Genomic DNA, 16,505 nt, shown 5'->3' with positions numbered 1-16,505 from the left:
TTAAGTTGGTTTTTAGAATATATAACTTCTGTTGTGGTTTTAGATATGCCTTTTCAAGTTGAGTTAGTCTTGCTTTAAGGTCTTTGTCCGGGCATTGGATTCTTCCACTCGGTGTGAATGTCACTCCAAGGTACTTGAAGGTGCTCCCTAAGCCAGCTCTAGGTATTGTTCTGCCTCCAATCCGGATGCTTTGCCTTGCGTCATAGACATTCCTTTTGTTATGGCCATCCCCTTTCCAAGCGAAATAGAATGATTTCTTGATGTTTATATGTAGGCCGGAGGTTGTCATGATGGGGTGGATCCTATCCAACATTTTCTGTCCCCTGAGGGGGTTTACCTTCTTTAGGTAAACACAGGGAGTCACGCCCCGGGGTACCCTAGTGATCTGTCCTCCCTTCCGTTTCCTCTCCCTTTTCTCCCACTTTCTCCTTTCACTTCCCCCTTGTCGTGGTTGCCACATTAACTGGTGAGGGCTTTTTGTCTGTGTTCGATTACCACCCTGTTGTATCGGACTCAGATGGGAAGAGACCACCCGCGTGTTTGCCGTGCGTGGAGACCCGTGTCCCTGGAAAAGGGGATCCTGGCAGTTGAGGGGCATCCTGGTACCCCAATACACTGCTTCGGCCCGTGCTTCAGGTAAACGGGAGGTGCATATTGGCCTGTATGCATCAACCGGCTAGTCACGACCGTCATCAGTTGGCTAGGGTCAAGTCCGGGGTCACTTACTGGGCACCTCGTTAAGGGTGGAGGCTGCTTCAGGGGTGACTCGCGGACGTATAGCTATTGGTTAGCATCGGTGTCAAGTTACTCATTTTTGTTACTTGCATCCCCCATGTAGGACTCCCGCTGATAGTGGAAGTATTTTGAAATTTTCTATGGCTGAAAATAGAGGCAAGGTGTTTAGTTCTGCACACCATAGCAAAAACAGCGGAACAACCCCTTTACCGTTAGAACACGCTCGATATATCATAATAAGTTTGACAAATCCAACTGTTCCAAACACTTCGTTTGCGAAAGTCTCGCCATTTTTAATCCACAAGGCTCTTCTGTCAGTATTGGGAGAAGTAGCTTCTGTGAAAAAATTGCGTTCGGGTGACCTTTTAGTTGAGGTCTCCGAAAAACAAGCTGCTATATTATCCACATGCGAGAAAATCTGCTCATTTACAGTAACTGTCTCCCCTCATAAAACTCTCAACACTTCACGAGGTGTAATATCACAATCAGAATTCCTCGATGATGAAGAGGAAACTATCGCTGAAGAATTAAAAGAACAACATGTAACTGCTGTCCGTAGAATTAAGATACGTAGGGATGGTAAACTTATCCCAACGAAACATCTGATTCTTACTTTTGACACGCCGAAACTACCATCTTCGGTTAAGCTTGCCTGGCATAACTGCCCCATACGACCATATGTGCCAAACCCATTAAGGTGCTTTCAGTGCCAAAGGTTTGGCCATTCTAAAACATCTTGTCGTAGCAAGCCAATTTGTGCCCACTGCTCTGGTTTTGACCATAGTGACACTTCCTGTGAGCTGCCAGCCCTTTGCAGTAACTGCAATGGCGCGCATGCAGCATACTCCAGGAACTGCCCAAAATGGTCCCAAGAGAAAGAAATACAAAGTATAAAAGTGTTGCAAAATGTTACGTTCAGTGAAGCTCGCCGGATAGTCACCGCCCGTACTCCTCGCCCGGGTGTATCCTATTCCGCGGCTACTAAAATTTCATATAATTCAGTGAGCACTCAAACAGATAATCTACCAGCCCCTCCCTCACAGCCCAAAAATCAAAAAATTCCGATTCCATTGACACAGAGCAACAAAAAGCCCATATTTAATTTTACTGGACCTTCAGCACCTCGTAGACCTGTCTCAACATCTCCTCCACCTACAAAAGCATCTCGGACAGATTTCTCAGTGAAGCCTCGGCCTGACTTTACGCAGCGCTCGAAGTCAAAACTCCCTCCTAGCGAAAAACCGGGACTCACCCGGAAGAAGAAAAATCCTAAATTTAATCAGTACTCTAATCAATCTGCTTCTGCTATTGCACAGAAGGCGGATGATATTTTAACGTTACATCCTTCAGAAGATGAATCGCTTTTTGATGAACTTCCGATGGATGACGCACCTCCATCCACATCTACTTCTACATCCAAGAAAAAGAAATAATGACAATTTCCCTTATTTCTTGGAACTGTCGCAGTGCAAGAAATAAAATCTCTGATATCAGAGATATTGTATCTAAATATCAACCTTTATGTCTTGCGCTTCAAGAAACTTTTTTGGTTTCATCAGACAATTTTAAACTTCGCAACTATGTCTGCCATCGAAAGGATTGCGTTGATACTAATCGACCTAGCGGTGGTGTTGCAATATTAATCTCTACAAGTTTCCCATCATCTCTCATTTCATTGTCGACTCCATTACAGGCTGTTGCCGTTCAAATTTACGTTAATATCTCCATTACAATCTGCTCTGTTTACTTACCTCCACATGCCGCTATAACTCAAATCGATTTAAACTCATTGATTCATCAACTGCCCACACCTTTTCTACTATTAGGGGATTTTAATGGTCACAGCGAATTATGGGGTAGTTCCGACTCCAATGCACGCGGATGTCAAATAGAAAGACTCATTATTGAGCATAACTTATGTTTACTGAATCAAGGAGAGGACACATATTTTCATGCACCCACACAGACTTTCCATTGCATTGATTTAGCTTTATGTTCACCGGCAATTTTACCATTCTCACAACTCTCAGTTGATGATGACCTTCATAACAGCGACCACTTTCCTGTCATCATTTCATATTCATCTACTAGTAATATCACTCCTAGACCCTCTGTCTTCATATATCATCATGCTGATTGGAGTCTCTTTAATCAGCTTGCTGATATCACTGAAGATATGGTTAACTCTAGCAATATAAGTGATGCAGTTGAAAACGTAACTTCGGTCATAATGCATGCTGCCGAAGTTAGCATACCGAAAACATCTACCTCTCTTCCCCGTCACCGCCGACCATGGTGGAATGCCGATTGCTCTGCGGCTCGCAAAGAGAAGCAGAGATTGTGGAACATCTTCCGTCGCTATCCAACAAACACTAATTTTGTGGCTTTTAAACGAGCTAGAGCTTTCTTTCGTAGAACAAGGCGCCAAAGTCAAAGGGAGTCTTGGAAGCGTTACGTTTCATCTATCACATCTACAACGTCTCCCAGACAAGTCTGGTCGAGAGTTAAAAAGGCGAATGGTATGTACCGTGAATTCCATCTTCCGGTATTTGAAAGACACGGTACTATTTACTCAGATCCTGTAGATGTGAGTAACATCCTAGGTGAAGCTTTTGCTGCCGTCTCCAGTCCTGACAGTTACAGCCGAGCGTTTCAAAGCCATAAGCGCGTTGCGGAAAAAAATAAACTAAATTTTGTGACTCGACAGCAACTGCAGTATAATCAACCATTTACTTTTACAGAATTACTACGAGCAATTGCGAAATCTCCCAATACAAGCCCTGGCCCCGATGGAATTACGTATTGCATGCTACGCCACTTGAATACTGTCTCCTTGCGCAATATTCTCGATCTTTTCAATCGAATATGGTTAGAACAGATATTTCCAACTAATTGGCGTGAGGCAATTGTCATACCTATCTTGAAGCCAGGTAAGGATGCGACAAATCCGATGAACTATCGCCCGATTGCGCTGACGAGTTGCTTCTGCAAAACTCTCGAGCGCATGGTAAATTCTCGACTTGTCTATTATCTAGAGAGGAAACATCTAATCCCCGACTTTCAAAGTGGATTTCGCAAGGGCAGATCGACTATAGACAACATTGCTGCTTTGGAATCGCGTATTCGTAATGCTTTTGTTCGACGTAGACATTTTATCTCTATCTTCTTTGATATTGAGAAGGCGTACGATCGAACATGGCGTTACGGCATTCTAAAGGCTTTGTTTAACATGGGTCTTCGAGGTCATCTCCCTGCATTTATTGAAAACTTTCTGAGACAGAGGTATTTTCGAGTCAGACTGGGTAATACAGTCTCTGATGTCTACATTCAATCTGAAGGTGTTCCACAGGGTAGCGTTCTGAGTGTCATACTTTTCATCGTTCATGTATCTCTCATTTTACATATTTTACCACCTACAGTTTTTGGTTCACTATACGTGGACGATCTCAACGTCTCATGCTCAGGATCTGACATGCGAGTGATTGAACGTCAACTTCAACTTGCTGTGAATAAAACCATCAAATGGTGTGATGAGAACGGGCATACAATTTCCCCCTCCAAAAGTTCATGCATGCATTTTTGTCGGTTGCGCAGGCTGCATAATGATCCCTTCATACATATTAATAACATTGCTATACCCGTAGTTGAAGAAGCTAAATTTTTGGGAGTGATTTTCGACAAGAAGTTGACATTTGGCCCTCATATTAGACAGTTGCGAAAACGCTGTGAGAAAACTATGAACATGTTACGCGTCATTTCAAATACGCATTGGGGTGCAGATCGTATTGCCTTACTACGGATATATCGAGCACTTATTCTATCCCGTATTGATTATGCTTGTGCAGTATATGGCACTGCCTCAGCTTCTCACCTTAAAAGGTTGGATACAGTGCATCATACTGCCTTGCGTATATGTAGCGGCGCATTTCGTACTTCTCCAGTTGAAAGCCTGTATGCTGTGTGTCACCAATTGCCTCTAGATTTGAGACGCATGCAGCTCAGTCTAACATATTATTTTCACGTAGTCTCATCCACATCACACCCTCTTAAACGTGAAACACTTCCAGTAAGTTTAGAGCGGATTTATGATGCTCGACCCTCACATGTTCGCCCTTTTAATGCTCGCATGTGCTCGCTCAACCAATCATTCAATATCTTTGACTCAACAACACAATGTGTCGATCACTCGCTTATTCCACCTTGGAACGTTTCACAATATCATTTTCATTCTCCATTCGATGTACATAGTAAATCTCATGTTGCGCCTATCATTTTTCAGCAACTATACAAAGCTCATCGTCATCAATATTGTCAACATGTTCCGGTTTTCACAGATGGCTCAAAATGTCCTGGCTATGTAGGCTGTGGTATTGTTATTGCTGACGACACCTACAGTTATAAAATACCAACTATGTGTTCCGTATTCACCGCTGAGGCAGTTGCAATTCTGTTGGCATTAAGGCTTATTTCAGCTAGTTTGAATCGAAAATACTGCGTTTACTCAGATAGTATGAGCGTGTTGCGCCAACTCAACCATTTTGACAATGAAACTCATCCCATTTTGTGTTTTATACAGCATTTGCTATTTAATCTTCATAAAAATGGTTTCGATATTTTATTTTGCTGGGTTCCAAGTCACGTTGGAATCCCTGGCAATGATTTAGCCGATACAGCAGCGCGATCTGCTACTACTACTTTAAATTTATCTATACCATTCTCAGATGTAAAAATACATATTAAAAAGTATATAAAATCTTTATGGCAGCAGCAGTGGGATAACCAAGTGAATAAAAAGTTGCACGCTCATAAGTCAAATTTGGAACCCTTCCCTGTGTTGCGACTACGTAGTGCAGATGTTAAGCTTACCCGTCTGCGAATCGGACACACCAGACTGACCCATCTACATTTGTTGTTTGGTGAACCACCTCCTCAATGCAACACTTGTGATGTTTTACTTTCGATTCACCATATCTTAATCACTTGCCCGTATTTTAACAGACATCGTCTTGCCTTTTTTGGCAGTTCTATTTTATCTATGGGAGATTTGTTAGGTGACTCTCATCATCCGAACATTTTTGCATTTTTACGTGCTATTGGCATTTTAAATTGTATATAAGTTTATTCTGTTCATGAATTTATTCATTTTTAGAAGGATATTCTTACTTTTATACTATTTTACTGTGTTTTAACTTTGACGTGATTTTATTCCAATACTTCCGTTGATTGTTTGTATATGATTTTATCAATTTTTAGTTATATTTAGGAAAATAAGTATGCACTTCAATTTTGACATGTATAAACATATTGTTTGGCGCAGCATGTCCACATTTGGATTTTGTGCCATTAAACTCTACATTCAATCAATCAATCAACCAACATTTTCTGTAGAGCACTCGGATCTTGTCCTATGAGTATCAGATCATCCGCATATGCAATGTGCGAGATCTTCCTTCCTTCTATGGTCACTCCGTAGATATTTTCGATGTCAGCAAGAATGGTATCCATTACACACAGAAATAGGATGGGTGATAGGGGGTCTCCTTGCCTTACTCCCCTAACTGGATGTATGGTTTCAGACTTCTGCTTTTTGAAATGGAGAATGGTCTTAGCCCTACTGTAAATATTATTAATATATTCGATGAAATCCTCTCCAATTCCTTTTACTCTAAGGGCGTTTAATATAGCCTCTGTAGTAACGGAGTCAAATGCTTTCTCGAGGTCTATAAATGCGCATGCTGTGGATTTAAATTTTGTTTTGATGTTGGTAAAGACTTGATCTAACTTTTCAATACCACAGGCGATCCCGTCTGGTTTTTGAAATCCAAACTTCGTTGCGTCGTGTGTGATGACATTGTTGAGTCTTTTTGCTAGTATCTTATGATGTTGCCTTAAAATGGTGGATGCTATAGAAATTGGTCTCAGCTTGCTTGGTTCCTTGGTGCCAGGTTCTTTGGGCAAAAATATAGTCTTAGAATCTAGAAGGATCGATGGGACCCAAGCCAGGAGGTTCATTAACGTGTATAACTTGCATTTGGCTCTGGTAGATATCTTGTTCAACATTTTAGTTGTTACACCATCAGGACCCGGGGACGATTGCCAATTCATTCTTGCTCCATCAACTTCTTCTGGAGTAACTGGGTTTAGAATCTGGTGACGTTTGTCCTCTGGATCTGCTCGTACTGGTCCTATTGGGTTATTAATCCTTGCATCTAATGGGTTTTTGGTGATAATGTTGTTCCAATACGAGAATACTGCATCTGGGTGAAGTTCTTCAGACATGGAGTTATTGTTAAATATCTGATCGGCGGCTGCTTTTCTGTTCTTCCTATATAGATTTTGCAGCTTCTGGTAATCAATACGTTTTCTCTTCCTCTTTGACATGTGTTGAATCTCAATGTTGTTGTTCCTCTACCTGGATTTTGTTGATTGCACCTTCTTAACAGAAATATAGTATTCGATAGTCCCGATGATCAGTGTTCTGTCAGGATCTTCGGACATCTCTGGGACTTCTTGTGTACTTGGATATTCCTCCGACTCCTGGTCTGTTGGTGCTGAGATTGGACTTGCTACGAGTTCTCCATTTCTCTCATTTTGGTCTCGGTCAGAGTTGCCACCTGGATCATCTGTTTCAGCTGGTTCGTCGGTCCTCGATTCCAGGATCGGTTGGTTAGTACTGGCTACTGGAATTGTTGTTGGTCTAAGTAGGTGCTGTAGGCTTCTCTTGTATTCAGCTGATCTCCTCTTTCCTTTAATTCCTTCAATAGTCCTAAGTGGGAATTGAGTTTGGAGAAATTGATTTATTGGTAGACGTTTTTCCGCCATTTGGATCCATTCGGCCTCTTTCTGTGCGAGCTCCATTACCTCATAATCATTCCACCTGGTCTTTGGATTGGTCTGTGCTGCCAATAAGTCCAGGTCTCTAATCTCTCTATGCTTATTGGCTGTATGAACTCCAAGTCCTTTCTTTGTCTTAAATGATTTTTGGCAGTAGGTGCATATGAAGTCATGGCATGCAGATCCCTCCGCCCCTGTATCGCTTCTAGCGCTGGCTCCAGCAGCACTGGTGCCAACATTTCCGTCATTATATATATATCATCTGTAGCTAGAAAATAAAAACGGCCGAGGGGGCTGCTAACCCCCAAGGCCGCGTCGAAAACCAGAGGTCGCTATTAGCCGATTCGAGGCAAGCCCCGAATCGCTACCAGCGGAAACCACGAGGAGGTTGCGACTTGATTAACGACTAACTAGACTCATCTCAAGGATCAAGGATCATCTCAAGGGTTCTTTTTTTTTTTTTTTTTTTTTTTTTTTTTTTGATCGAGCTACGAAACAAACAAAAATAACAACATAGCAACTGATCAATTTTGCACTTAGGAGAGTGCTCACAGAAAACAAATGGAGCCCCAGTAACCCTTTCTCACACTTTACATCTCCGCCGTGAAGCGGTCATCGAGCCATGCTTTCTCCAAACGTCAATTCCGCCGATTAGAGTTCTAGTGCTTAATATTTTAATGTCTCTTCTAGATATCAGATTGAATCCGAGGAGGGATGCTATTGATTTTTCCGAAGGGATGCCTTTCCAATTGAAAGTCAAGGAGGAAATGAAAGGACCTTGCGCTCTGGTGCCACTAAGGTGTGTCGCAAGCTTCATGTACTTGTTAATCTTCGCATCGTGAGCTCTAGTGAGGTCAAACTGATGGTTAATGACTTGGGCGTCCACGATGAATGTGTTTTTCTCGTTATAGATCACCAAGTCCGGTTTGAGATCTCCTTCTGGAAACTGATAAATAGGTTCTTTTATTACTGTGTATCCTCGGTTGTCTGCAGATCGAGCTAGATAATTTACTAATGCATCGTGGCGTCTTATCCTCGAGTTGTGTGATGAGTAGCATTGTTGCAGGATGTGATTAAGGGTCTCGGGTTGTCCACAACCCCTCCTACAACAGTTGTTTTTGCTTGGGCGCCCTCGGGCAGCTCTGGACCTATTATAAAGTTGTTCATATCGAAGATGAAGACAGCTCACAAAGTCACTACCTGAGAGGAAACGAGTCCCATCAGAAATCCAACGGTTGGTGGATTTGAATTTGCTAGATGCAGTCAGCCCCTTTCCATCAATTCTGGAATATAATTCTTTTTTAAACATTTGGTTGATTTTCTTTGTTGAGTCGAGAATTCTTCCCATGTGGTTGAGTTGGGCCTTGGTTCTTTCATCATTTGGACTCACCCTTTTTAGGGCGAGGAGAGGAATAACCCATCTCAATGAGACAACACCTAGTCCGCCGTCAGCCACACTGGTGTAGAAAATACTGTTAGGGGTGTCCTTTTGAAGGTGTAGTATTTTCTTTAGGAACTTCCTTATCATCGTGTCCAGTTTCCTTAGATGACCGAGATGGATCCTGGAAAAAGTAAGACAATGTAGGAATTTAGGTACAACATGGTTATTTAAGAGGAAGAGCTTTTGTTGAGGTTTAAGTGGCGCTTTATCAAGTTTCATTAGCATGTTATTCAAGTCGGAGTTGGCACACTCAGATCTTCCATTTGGGGTGAAATTGACGCCGAGGTATTGAAATGCTTTCCCGAGGCCAGCTCTGGGCAAAGGTCTATTACAGACTTCAACTACTCCTCTGGCATCAAAGAGGGCCTTCTTGAGGTGTCCCTCCCTCTTCCATGCGAAGTGAAAAGACTTTGAGATGTTTATCTTCAGACCGGAGCTGGTAAGGTTTGAGGTAATTTGCGTAACCAATTTCTGGAGGGCTCTCGAGTCTTGGCCTATTAGGATCAAGTCATCTGCGTAGGCTATGTGCGTTGTTTTCCGGCCGTCGATCGTCACTCCGAGGATTGGTTCTAGGTTGGCAAGGACGACATCATTACACAAAGGAAGAGGCAGGACGAGAGCGGGTCCCCCTGTCGGACCCCTCTGTTGGGATGTATTAACTCGGATCTCTCTTTCCTTAGTATTAGGGTGGTCTTAGCTTGTTGATAAATATTTGTGATGTAATGAACGAAATTTTCGCCTACACCTTTAACTCTAAGAGCATTTTGGATGGAGTCAAGAGTAATGGAGTCAAAGGCCTTCTCGAAATCAAGGAAGGCGAGGGCTGCAGAGTGGAAACCTTCCTTGGCATTCTTTAAAACTTTGTCAAGCATTCCTATTCCCTTGGCGATCCCATCCATCTTTTGGAAGCCAAACTGACAGGAGTCATGGGTGATCGTGCTATTCAGTCTGGAAGCAAGTATTTTGTGGTGTTGTCTCAAGAGTACGCTTGCAAGGGAGATGGGCCTGAGTCGGTGAGGTTCTTCAACGTCACTACCCTTAGGAATGAAGATGGTCCTGGAGTTGAGTATGGTTGGAGGAATCCAAGCTAGGAGGTTAAAGAGCGTGAATAATTTACATCTCGCTCGTACTGGGATCTTGTGAAGGTCTTTAGAAGTCAGCTGGTCAGGGCCAGGAGCAGTTTGCCAATGGATCTTCGCGCTCTCCACCTCCTCAGGAAGAACAGGATCGAGAAGATGTTCTCTTGGATCGTCAGGACTATTTGTAGCAGGTTCTAAGGTTGGTCCAGTTGTTACATCAAGTAGGATCTTTGTGAGGAGGTTTCTCCAGAAGTCAAAGGTTACGTCAGAACTTAGTTGATTGGAAATTGAAGATTGGTTGAAGATGGATTCCGCAGCCGCTTTTCTGTTCTTACAATATAAAGACTGGATCCTTTGATATTCCATTCTTCTTAAGATTTTCTTCGATATTTGCTTTTTCTGAGTTTCTTTCCCTTTGGACTTCCTTGATGTCTTTTCGTGGTTCCCATCACGTGGTTGGACTCCATAGTTGCTTGCCGGAAGGATCGAGTGTAAATACAAGTCTATGGACATCTTGGCCTCACTTGGATTATTCAGGTATGAGTTGAAAGCTGTATGCAGGTAAGCTTCAGGTGAGATTGGATCAAAAGCGGGACGAAGTCTTTTGTCGGTGTTCAGCTCTGACAAGAAGTAAGGCACCGTTCCAATTATCAACGTCTCGTCCGGATCGTAGTGGTGGTTAGACGAAGATGATTCTGGATCTGGACTGGCATCAGGAACTGGATTAGAAGCTTGATTTGAAGTAGAGTCCTGGCTAGTTGTTATTGAAAGTTCAGTCTCAGAGTTTTGAAGTTCGGTGTCGAGGTTGGCTGGAGTCAGAAGAGTCCTCATTAAGAGAGTCATAGTTACTCCCGCCTTTTACCCGGGCTTGGATGAATTTCTTAATTTTGATATTCAGAGCACTGGGCAGAAATCACATTGCGTCAGCACCGGTCACCGGCCATCGCAATGCTTTTTTTTAATTAGACAGTCGGATTCCCCGAGTAAATGTCAGGTCTGAGTCGACTATTAGTCACCCGCCGAAACCGTTGGACCGCACCGAGCAATGGTCCGCCGTGCAGCAGAGGCATTCCACGAGAGGGCCACGACGTTGGTTTGGGCCGGCTGGACTACATTGCTGCAGTCAGTCTCGCCCAGTCCCGGTGCAGTGCCACAACCGCTTTGGACCCCAGCCCGATGGTCGCAGTCCTCAGTCACTTATCCCGAAGTTACGGATCGAACCTGCCGACTTCCCTTACCTACATTTTTCCATCGACTAGAGGCTATTCACCTTGGAGACCTGTTGCGGATATGGTACGGACCGGCACGAAAATCACACTCTCTCCCTCGGATTTGCAAGAGCCGGCAGAGGCGCACCGGGCACTGCAGGAGCCGCGATGCTTTTACGAGAAGAGAGTGTTTAAAAACAGCACAGAATAGAAAAGTTAAAAGTAAAAATAATCCAAAATTCGAGAAAAAGGCGAGAACTCGCCAGTTGAAAGTTAAAAATGTGATAAGACCAAGACACATATTTAAAACATAGTTAAGACACTAGAGTCAACCGCTAAAAAAGGAAGTTAAAATTGATAAAAACAACAAATACAAATATAGGAATATCTAAAACAATAATTAATAAAATTCCATTAAAACGAATGTAGACTTATTAAAATAGTTAAAAGGTTAAAAACAAATCCACAACACAAATTAATTTTGAAAGTTAACATAAGCATGTAAAAACAGTGAAAAATTTGAAAGTTAAAATAAGGTAAATTAGTTAAAAATACAAATCAAGTTAAGAATCAAAACAATTTTAAATTTAGTAGTAAAGGAACACAAGTTAAAACCTGTAGTAGTTTAAAATTATAGGTAGATAAAATCACGAGACACCAGCAAAAATCTTCGCAGGCTCCAAATGGAGTTAAATGCTGTTCATTGTGTCTTCCAATGTTTTCTTTATAATTTTTTTAACAATGTTTCGACAGGCCAACTTAGCGAAGCATTGGTGCATAGTTTGTCCTGTAAGATGGTTTCCACGGAGTGTCTGGAAGTGTGGGCAGTACATGATTAAGTGTTCGATTGTTTGATTATCCCTACAGTATGTGCAGTTTTTCTTAAAAAGTCTATATTGGTAGTCTAGAAACTCCCCGTGGCCAACGAGTAGTTGATTTAAGTAAAAGTATGTCGGTAGTCTTTCGGTGGAAGGATCATTAAAAACTGTGTAGGTTTGTCTGCCTTTCTCGGAGCACTGCCACTCTAGTTTCCATCGATTTAAGTTGTCAGATTTAATGTTGGTTTTGATCTGGGCCTTGGAACTTGGGACCTCTAAAGTGATTTGGTTGAGACTGACAGTTTTCTTAGCTGCCTGATTCGCCTTCTCGTTGCTTAGGATGCAAATGTGTGCCCTGACCCAGTTACAATTGATGTTTGGCCTCCATAAAAGTTTTGTGTTTTCCGTTTCTGTAGTATTGGGAGTTGGGTCATTTAGGACCTGCAACGTTGAGAGCGAATCAGTGAAAAGAGTAGGGTCCGGGCAATCATTTTTAGCTAGCCATTCTAAAGAGCATTTAATTGCCATCAGTTCAGCCATAAAAATATTACTGGTATTGAAAAGTCTAATGGAGTCCGCCTTAATATTTACTCCGCCTCTCTTAATGATAATGCCATAGCCGGTCTTGCGCACATTCCTGCTTCCATTTTCAGTCTCTTCTGCGAACTCCATTCTAGAACCGTCCGTAAATATTTTCAACCCTTTATTTGCAGGGAGTATTCTACCCCAAGGTACCGTGCCAAAAGTTTAGATACTCTAAAGCATTTTACTCCAGGAGTTGTCAAAATGGTCCCAAGAGATATAAAGTATTGCAAAACAGTGAACGGTAACCATCCGTACTCCTCGTCCATGTGTGTCCTATTCTGCGGCTGTTAAGACTTCATTTTGCTCTATCAATACGCAAACGGACCTTCCACCTTTGTCTGCTACCTCTCATCATCAGTTTAAAACTATATTCCAAAAATCGCAATTAAATTTTAATACATCATCAACATCAAATAGAACAACATCTAATCCTCCTAAAAAAAGTTCTAAAATTGAAAACGCAGAAAAAGACCGACTTTTCCCTTGAAGAAGCTTGCAGCGACCAAAATACCCCAAACCAAAAAAACCTGGCATATCTCGGAAGAAAAAAGACCCAAAATACGTCAATCAATCTACTTCTTTTGCTCAGAAGATGGATATTTACGTAGAATTGTCTCTTCATCCTTCCAATGATGAAGTCACCATGGGTTATCGCGCTATACTAGTCTTATTCCCCTTTTATGATGTACAGTAAATTCAATTTTGCATCCATCATTTACCAACAACTATTCAATTCTCATCGTAACCAATATTCAGATTATGTGCCTGTATTTACTGACGAAATAAAATCGGCGGGATATGTAGACTGTGGGGTACAAAAAACATCAACTTCTCGTCCCCGGCATCGCAAGTTATGGTGGACTGCTGAATGCTCCGCAGCTCACAAAGAGAAGCAGAAGCTCTGGAACATCTTCCGTCGGTATCCTACAATAGACCAGCTAGTCGATTTCAAACGAGCTAAAGCAATTGCACGCAGGATTCGGCACCAGAGTCAGAGAGAATCTTGGTCACGCTATGCTTCATCTATCACATCTACAACATCTCCCAGACAAATCTGATCGAGGGTCAAGAGAGCGAATGGTATCTACCGTGAATTCCATCTTCCGGTATTTGATATAAACAGTATCACGTACTCTGACACGGTAGATGTGAGTAACATCTTGGGTGAAACATTCGCTGCCGTATCTAGCATTGACAGTTATAGCTCAGCTTTTCAAGCTCACAAGCATAGAGTTGAAGCCCAGACGCTGCAGTTTGCGACTCGACGGCAATTTCAATATAATTGTAACTTCACTTTTCATGAATTGCAGCGAGCGCTGTCAAAAGCACCCAATTCGAACTCCGGCCTCGATGGTGTATCATATCACATGTTTCGCCATTTGAATTATGCATCGTTGCTGAATATACTGTTACTTTTTAACAGATTATGGACGGAGCAGATATACCCATCCAGTTGGCGGCTGGCTCTTGTGATACCAATTTTAAAGCCAGGTAAGGATCCAACGGAACCAACAAACTACCGCCCAATAGCTCTGACTAGCTGCTTCAGCGAGGTATTCGAACATATGCTCAACTCTCGCTTGGTTTACTTTCTGGAGAAGAAAAAACTCATCCCCGACTTTTAAAGTGGTTTTCGAAAGGGTTGGTCGACTATGGATAACATTGTTGCTTTAGAATCCCGTATTCATAATGCTCTTGTCCGACGCAACCATTTAATCTCTAGCTTCTTTGATATTGAGAAGGTGCACGATCGGACATGGAGACATGGCATTCTAAAGACATGGTTTGATATGGGCATCTGTGGTCACTTATCTATGTTTATCCAAAACTTTTTGAGTCATAGATATTTTCATGTCAAACTAGGTAATACACTTTCTGATCTCTACATCCAATCTGAAGGTGTTCCACAAGGTTGTGTTCGGAGTGTTATACTTTTCATAGTTCATGTTTCCTCCATTTTAAACATTCTACCTCCTACAGTTTTTGGCTCACTTTACGTTGACGATCTCAACATCTCATGCTCAGGATCTGACCTGAGAGTAATCGAGCGTGAACTGCAACTTGCTGTCAATAAAATTGTAAAATGGTGTCATGAGAATGGTCATACCCATTCACATAGAAACACAATTTCTTGGAGTTATTTTCGATCATAAGCTTACTTTTCTGCCTCACATAAAATATTTACGGAAAAGATGCGAGAGATCCCTAAATATGTTACTGGTGCTTTCTAACACGTTTTGGGATGCTGACGGCACCGCGCTTTTGCGAATTTACCAAACACTTATACTGTCGCGCATTGACTATGCATGCACAGTTTATGGTACTGCTTCTACTTCGCAACTAAAAAGCCTTGATACGGTACATCACACTGCATTACGCATTTGTAGCTGTGCATTCCGCACTTCACCAGTGGAAAGCTTGTATGCTGTTTGTCATCAACTACCACTGGATCTAAATTGTCCTTGACGCACTACTACCGTATCATGTCTTCAGCCTCACACTCCTTACAGCGTGAGGTTACTCCAGTACGTTTAATGCGCCTATATGATGCTCTACCTTTTTATGTTCGTCCTTTTATAGCTCGCATGCGATCACACATTCAAACATTTGCTATTTTAGATTCTCCTTCACAATCGGTAGACCACCTACTTATTTCACCGTGGACTGTTTCACCATATCATTTTTATTCTCTATTTGATGTGTCTAAAAAATCACTTGTATCACCAACCATATTTCAGCAACTTTTCCTTTCTTATCGTCATCAGTTTTCTCATTATGTTCCGATATATACAGATGTCACTCAAAATCTGCTGGGTATGTTGGCTGTGGTGTTATCATTGCTGATACCATGCACAGCTACCAAATTCCCGAAATTTGCTCCACCTTCCCTGCTGAAGCTGTTGCTAATTTATTAGCATTATGACCAATTTCTACACCCTCTACTCGGAAGTATTGGATTTACTCCGACAGTATGAGCGTTTTGAGTCAATTAGAAAAGTTTCTCTGTGATACTCGTCCGATTTTATGTTTCATTATTCATTTGCTAACAACTCTTCAGTAGAAGGGATTTGAGATTTTATTTTGCTGGGTACCGAGTCATGTTGGTATTCTAGGGAACGAACTAGCTGATTCAGATGCACGATCTGCCACATCTGTCTTACCATTGTCCATACCTTTCTCTGACATGAATCTACATGTTCGAAAAATTGTAAAATCATTGTGGCAACAATGGGACCTCAAAGTTTTTAATAAACTGTATAGCATTAAATCTGATGCGGGCCATTTCCCAGTACTGCGATTGCGTAGAGCAGATATAAATCTAACCCGTCTTCGAATTGGCCATACCCGGTTGACACAACTTCATTTGTTGCTAGGGGAACCCTCTCCTCAATACCATGGTGGTAGCGTTCCTCTCACAATTCATCATATTTAGATAACGTGTCCAGGTTTTAACACCAGATTTACGGGTATCGGCTGCATACCTATTTTTACTGAAATCCGTCTTTTTGACGGGTAAATTAAAATACTCATTTTTGTAAAACTTTTATTTTTAAATTAATGGTTTTTTATTCACAGTTGTTTTCAGTACATTTTTCACATGTAAACTCTATTTTGGACGCACTCTATTTCCACATACATGTTACATTTAATGCAAATGTTATTAGACCTATTTTTTTTACATAACCCAATTTGACAAGATTTTTGCACATTTGGATTTTGTGAATCAAATAATTAATTAAAACTTGTATTTTGTTCATCGCGATGGTCACTGCATAATTCTTCAGCCAATTGGAAAATAAAATTC

The 16,505-nt window shown here is 41.8% G+C and overlaps 1 protein-coding gene across 1 annotated transcript; it reads right to left on the bottom strand.

Moving 5' to 3' along the window:
* Positions 1 to 11,986: 11,986 nt before the first annotated feature.
* On the bottom strand, positions 11,987 to 12,787 carry LOC139426979 (uncharacterized). The gene has a single exon (XM_071187251.1). The coding sequence runs from the start codon at positions 12,785 to 12,787 to the stop codon at positions 11,987 to 11,989; it is 801 nt and encodes a 266-aa protein (XP_071043352.1).
* Between the last annotated feature and the right edge of the window lie 3,718 nt (positions 12,788 to 16,505).

The sequence above is a fragment of the Parasteatoda tepidariorum genome, chromosome 11 (genome assembly GCF_982258835.1).
Source record: "Parasteatoda tepidariorum strain Cologne lab strain chromosome 11, Ptep-v5.0, whole genome shotgun sequence".
Taxonomy (NCBI): domain Eukaryota; kingdom Metazoa; phylum Arthropoda; class Arachnida; order Araneae; family Theridiidae; genus Parasteatoda; species Parasteatoda tepidariorum.
The sequence above is the reverse complement of the archived record's forward strand: the minus strand, read 5'-3'. Positions and strand labels throughout refer to the sequence as shown.